Consider the following 6000-nt stretch of genomic DNA (forward strand, 5'->3'; position numbering starts at 1 on the left):
AAGAAGCTCTGCGTTGAGGATCCATGTGTACTGTTAAGGTCCAAATCATTCAGTAGGTTCATGGATATTCTGATCTTCCTTTCCCTTCTTTTGAGGATTTGTTAAACTTCAATTAATCAAGGAGCATTTTCATCCTTATTTCAACAAGATTACTGATTGCTGGGTTTCTGCCTTAGAAACAGTAATGTCCTTTTGGCACAGACAAGTGCAGTCATCTCATGACGGACAGGAAACAGAACTGACCGATTCCTATCCGTGTGCTGGACTGAGCCCTAAACAAATACACAATCTACCAGGGCAGAACACTCTTTCACGGAAGTGTGGCAGTCTTTAGATCTCCACAGAAGCCTCTTCTCATCCTGCAACTGTACCGTGTATCTTAGATAAGCATGCATTCATAACCGGACTTAATGCAATTACCTAACCGTGTATCTCAAGGGAAACATTTTACACTTGTCTGAGAATTAATGTGGCAGTAACCGGAGAGCAGATCAGAGTTTGGGCTTACTGACTGCTAATTCTGCCTCTGAAGAGTACCAGGACAGGAAGCCTTAAAGTTCTGCTCACCTGGGTTATTTGTATTAATTGTCATCAGCAGTGTTGTGTTGAGATTGTAACAGATTTGTTGGCTTGGTTAGAACACATTTTAGTTGTCAGTTCACACATGTAAGTACTGCCAATGATGTATGTTTGCACTAAGTGGAACAAACTCTTCTACAAGCTTTACAGTGGTACCTGTGTCTTAGCATGGAAGATAGCTGCAGCGTCTCTGCACAGCTTTTGTCTTGACATACTATTTGGAGAAAAAGTAGCCTAGCCTTATAGAAGAACTGGAAGATTAAATTTTTCATTGAGCTTTGGCTCCCCCACACCCTATCTTTGCCAGAGAATTCTGTAAGCCTCTGCCAAGCAACAGTTCTTTCTCCCAAGGTGACTTCCAAGAAACAGTATTACATACAAACTATAAGTTTGTTGTTGCTAGTGAGCTAATACTGTCTTAATTTTATGTTTTGCTTTTATCAAAAGTTGTTTGCTTGGTGTGAGTCTGTAATATTTAATCCAATATTTGCATAAAAATCGAGTCAATCAATTAGAGGCACTCCATTGACTGTCGGGAGATTGACTAGGAACAGTTGCTCCATTTTATAATCTGTAAATTTTTTAGCTTACAGGCTACAATTGATTTTTATCCATCAGCCTTACCTTGTATTTTTTGTTCCATATGCTGGTCTGCTTGCTCACATTAGAATGTCACGCTCTTGTCTCTGTTTCTGTAGGAATGACGTGTCAAGCTAGGACCTCGTATACAGAAGATGAAGTTCTTTGGGGTCACAGATTCCTCCCAGTAATGTCCCTAGAAGACGGCTTTTTCCGTGTCGATTATTCTCAGTTTCATGCTACTTTTGAAGTCCCCACTCCTCCTTACAGTGTTAAAGAGCAAGAAGAAAACCTGACCCTATCATCTCCTTTGAACAGTCCTGTTGATAATAAAACTAGAAGAGAACAGGTTTGTTCCCTTGACTGTATTGATGCTGCAGGAGAGAAAAACAAGCTCCCTGTTAAGCTTCGGAAGATTAGCGCGAGAAAGGAAGACCTTCCACGAAGAGCCCTGAGAATGAGTTCCAGTAACACAGAGAAGACTTGCAGTACTGGAGATCTCTTGAAAATTCAAGAAATAAGTCCCACCTCTGACAGTGAACACAGTGATGACAGAATACAGCTGAAAGCCTTAAAAATAAATGCTGAGGCTATGACTCAGTCTACCAGCCATCTCAAGTTACAGAAGAAGCCTTCAAGTATGTGTGCTTTAGAGATGAAATTGGAAGATAATTTTCCTGCCAAACTTCGAAAAATGAACTCTGATCACCTCTCTTAAGAGCAGAAGCAACAGGAGTTGTTGCCGATAAGCTGCTTTCAAGACTGCTAACGTGAAAGAGTTGTCTTACAGTCATAATTTGGTTTTGCCACTTTCACTTTTCACAATCCTTTTTGTATAGTTGTTCCGTACAGATCCAATTTAGGTAGCATAATAGGACTTTGAGGGGCAGTAAGATTAGACTGTTGTGCCAAAGAGATCGCTGCCCTAATGATGTTTATCAGCATGCTCATTGCAAATCTACATTGTCTTCCATATATGTAGATGTTTTTTCATGAAGCAAGGACTAGATCCTTAGTTGCAGAGTGAAATGTTCAGAGATCAAGCCAAAAAAGATGTAAAACCAGCTGAACCGCAATTTTGTGCAGCTCAGATCTTGGACTGTTCCTGACGTATAGAACAGCAGAACACAGGAAGAATCTGTGATGCTGCTTGACCGTAGTCCGGTTCTCTCTCAGTTACCCTGTTGGAAGGTGGCCTTCCTGTGCAGCCTAGTGGCATGCATCCTTCTTTCTCAGTGATTGTGGCATGCCAGCTCCGTTCCCCCAGAATCTTGTTCATTGTCATTCAGGTAAAGGAAGTAGTTTGCAGTAGCCATTTGTGTCATTTGACTCACACGAGCTGTCATAAATGTGAGGATCATTTATCCTGTCCAAAATTAGACCCCAGCATTTGATCAGGTGCATCACACATTGAATTTTAACGACCGTATTACCACTCACTGTGAAGGGAACTTGATGTCGGTAGCTCAACTTAATGGTATGTCTCATACCTCAACTTCATGAAATTTTAGTTTGGAGACTCCTCGTAAGTAAATAAAAGCAAAGCGCTAGATAATGCTCAGCGATTACAGGAATGGACAATAGTACATACGCATCTCAGAGTTCTACTAATGAATGGTAGGGTCTTTGATGTTGCTTATTTTTTTTTTTTGTTACATTTGCCTTCTCCGTTTATGTGTGATTCCTAATAATTCTGTAGATTTGACATTTATAATACGCCATTTATTGCAGGGTAGAACTCTGTTTTAACGTAAATATATTAAGATACTGAAAGAAAAGGCAGCACAGGTCTGTAACATGTTAAGTGTGCAGCTGAGAGAGGGCTTTCATGTTTTTGAGTGTAATGGAGCATTCTCTCAAAGTGCTTCTGCTAAAAAGGTTGGTTTACTTTCAATTGTTGAATGAATATTTTAGAAGATCATCCCTGGAATATGGCAACCTTATCTGTAGAAATGACGAAAAAGATGTCAGTGAAGAACAGAGTGAAGAACACCACAGAGGTGTTGGTATTTGGGTATTTAGTATCTATCTCTTTAAAGTGTCATACAGCTTTTTCTAAGTGACTGGCCTTGAACAAGAGGGAAAAATGCTCTGGTTTTAAAACAAATCTTGCATGACTGAAACGACTGTTTGCCTTACTGATCATCAGGAAATGGCGAGAACTAGACTTTGATTTTCTTGGATTTCCTGGGGTTCTACACTTCCGAAAAATATCATTACTATTCAGCTGTTCTTCTGTCCATCTCAATCTGTGAAAGAGGTCTTTTTTTTTCCGTCAGTAATGAGCAAGCATAATCAGAACTTGCTATTTTGTAAAATGCAATGTTCAGTAGCTCAGTGAGTAGGCTGCTTGTCACTAGCAGAGCACTCCCCGACAGAAGGATCAAATCCTTCTCGTTACGTGGACAGAATTCAGTCAAATTTAAAAGGGGTTGCTGTGGCCGTATCAATTGGCGACGCATGCCTCCATGACTAGAACAGAGAGGTGAAGTGATATATCCAAGCCAGGGATGGCTTGGCTTCCATAAATCACTATTTCTTGCTTTTGATCTCCTGCCTACGGTGTGAAACTGGAAAATGGTATTTTGCACAGGGGTAGCATTTGCTTGTTGTTGTTCTTGTTTGTTTTCAACATGAATTTCAACATTATATATGTGCTGAAATCTGTATTTTCAGTCATTAAATGTCTTAGTATGGGATATTTAAATGACAACGTCAAGTCTTGATGAATGATGATTCTCCCCACTCTTCAGAACAGCCAAAATTAGTATAAAATAAAATTACATCCACCTTGGGTCTCAAGCATTCTTACGAGTCAGTCAGCTTAGAGTGCTTTTCTAATAGACACAGAAACAATGAGCAAAAGTACCCCATATCTGCTTTTCCAAATAGTTAAGTGAAAGGCTGTTCCGCACATCTGTACTGTGCATTCTGGAGGATGTTCCTAAGGTATTTTCTGTTTTCCTAGTTCTGAGCTGCACCTATAGCTGCTGAGTAAATTTAGTCGTGGCCTCCCGAGACTTTCTCGTAGACCAGTGCTAAGCAGAATCTTCACGCTCTGAATGTATTATGTGAGAACTTGCAAGCCGTGTGGTGGTTTTCTGCTACACAGAAGCCTGCTGTGACAAAAATAATTGTTGAGGTGCTTCTGGGAACCCTATGGCGACTGTTCCTACTGTGTGAAGCAGTAAGATCTCTTCCTGAGACTGAGGGCTCCAGTACTCATCTCTCATAGCACTGTTACTATTACTCCTCAAGGAGTGTGTTTGCCCTGGAAGAGAGTAAGGATGAAGGAGTGGGAAAGCAAACTCATACAAGCAAAAGGACACAGCAGGGTGCCCAGAGGTACAGGAGGGCGAGGAGGAAGAACATAGCCAGCTTTACGTGGCCCCAGGAGTCTAGTGACTGCAGAGCCACGTCTGACCGAGGGGTCACTGGTGCCACCACCGGGCCGTGTTAGGGGACAGATCAGGCCCCAAACTAGAAACCAGGTGGGAGCAAACCATCCCCCAGCTCCAGGATCGCGTGGGACAGACAGAGCAGGAGTAGGGAGCGGTATGTGCCCTCGCTTTGTCAGCAGGCGGCCCGGCTCTGAGCCTGCTCTGCGGCTACACACGCAACCCCGCAGCTGGGAGCTCCTGTGGAACATGCCGCGCCAGCACAGCAAGCATCGGGGGATGCCTAGCTGTGGGGATGGCCACAGGTAGGCATGCACACAAATTTTGGCCACCCGACAGCTGCCACCTGATCTTTGGTGCTGGGTGATGCAGGCAGTCAAGATCACGACAAAAACTTCCCCCTGTGCCACCCAGCGTTTAGTTCTGACACACCATGCCAGATGGGTGAGGTGGCGGGGAGCCGAGAGGTGTGAAATGTGCTTTCAGGCTGCTAGTCTAAGGGTGAGGCAGAAGAAGAAACAGGATCGATCAAGGTTTTTCCTCTCAAATACCAGAAGTTAATTCCATCCCTGAAGGAAAAATCTCAGAGAGGCTGACAGCCGCTTGGTGACTTGCCACATCGAGGGCAATGGCAGGAGCTGACCTATGCCCTCCAGACTGATAAACGCCAGTCCAGTAGCAGCTGTTCAGGTTTCAGAGAAGGGGAAAGCATAATGGCATCAAGACCTGTGGAAGCCTCAGTCCCAAGTGTTGTCTATGTGGAATAATTAATAAACTATCGGTTTACTCTTTGTACTCATGGCTGTGGCTCCCGCAGTCCCTTTGACTTGGTAAGCATCTGTGCCAGTGCCCAAGGGAAGGAGGTGGTTACCTGCTGTGTCTGAGGGGTGGGAGCTGGTCCCAAGAACTCTTGGTCCCCTCTGGGGTCACTAGGGGTTCCCAGACAGCCCCATTGCTGTTCACAGGGCCACGAGGGATTTCCCTTGCATTGACAAGGACACTCGGGGCTGTTTGTAGCATTTGCCATCATCCAGGGGCCAGACAGGGCCTTTCCGGGGCTGCATGAGGTTCCCAAGCTGCTCGTGGTTGCTGTCAGCACCCTGAGGTGCCCTGGGCACGTCTGGGGTCCAGAGCAGGGGTCAGTGCGAGTGGTGCTGGGAGGTGGAGTATCCACAGGATCTAGTGATGGTTGCAGGCCACTTCCCATCAAGCACACAGAGTCCCATATGGGCCATAAGGCCCATTTGGTGTGCACCAAGGCCCTTTATTTGGATTTGGGTATGCCCCAGAGCCCTCTGAACTCTTATTTTGGTTTGCCCCCTAGTCCTTCCGTGCAGCCCAAGGCCTTGTGTTTGCCTTGCAGCATGCCACAATGTTTTCTGTTTAGCTTTCTCCCATCCCAGAGTTTTCCCAGTGCTTTTCTGGTGTGCTCTAGGGTCATCTG

General features: G+C 44.5%; 1 protein-coding gene across 1 annotated transcript in view; it reads left to right on the forward strand.

Annotated features, from left to right (window-relative positions):
• LOC137673834 (G protein-activated inward rectifier potassium channel 1-like) overlaps positions 1-3960 on the forward strand; it is a 19072-nt gene extending 15112 nt beyond the window's left edge. Inside the window, exon 4 of the mRNA XM_068418863.1 lies at positions 1278-3960. Within this exon, the coding sequence (XP_068274964.1) occupies positions 1278-1876 (599 nt within the window). The 3' untranslated portion in view covers positions 1877-3960. The remainder of the gene's footprint in view (positions 1-1277) is intronic.
• The last annotated feature ends 2040 nt before the right edge of the window (positions 3961-6000 follow it).

The sequence above is a fragment of the Nyctibius grandis genome, chromosome 26 (assembly GCF_013368605.1).
Source record: "Nyctibius grandis isolate bNycGra1 chromosome 26, bNycGra1.pri, whole genome shotgun sequence".
Classification (NCBI taxonomy): domain Eukaryota; kingdom Metazoa; phylum Chordata; class Aves; order Nyctibiiformes; family Nyctibiidae; genus Nyctibius; species Nyctibius grandis.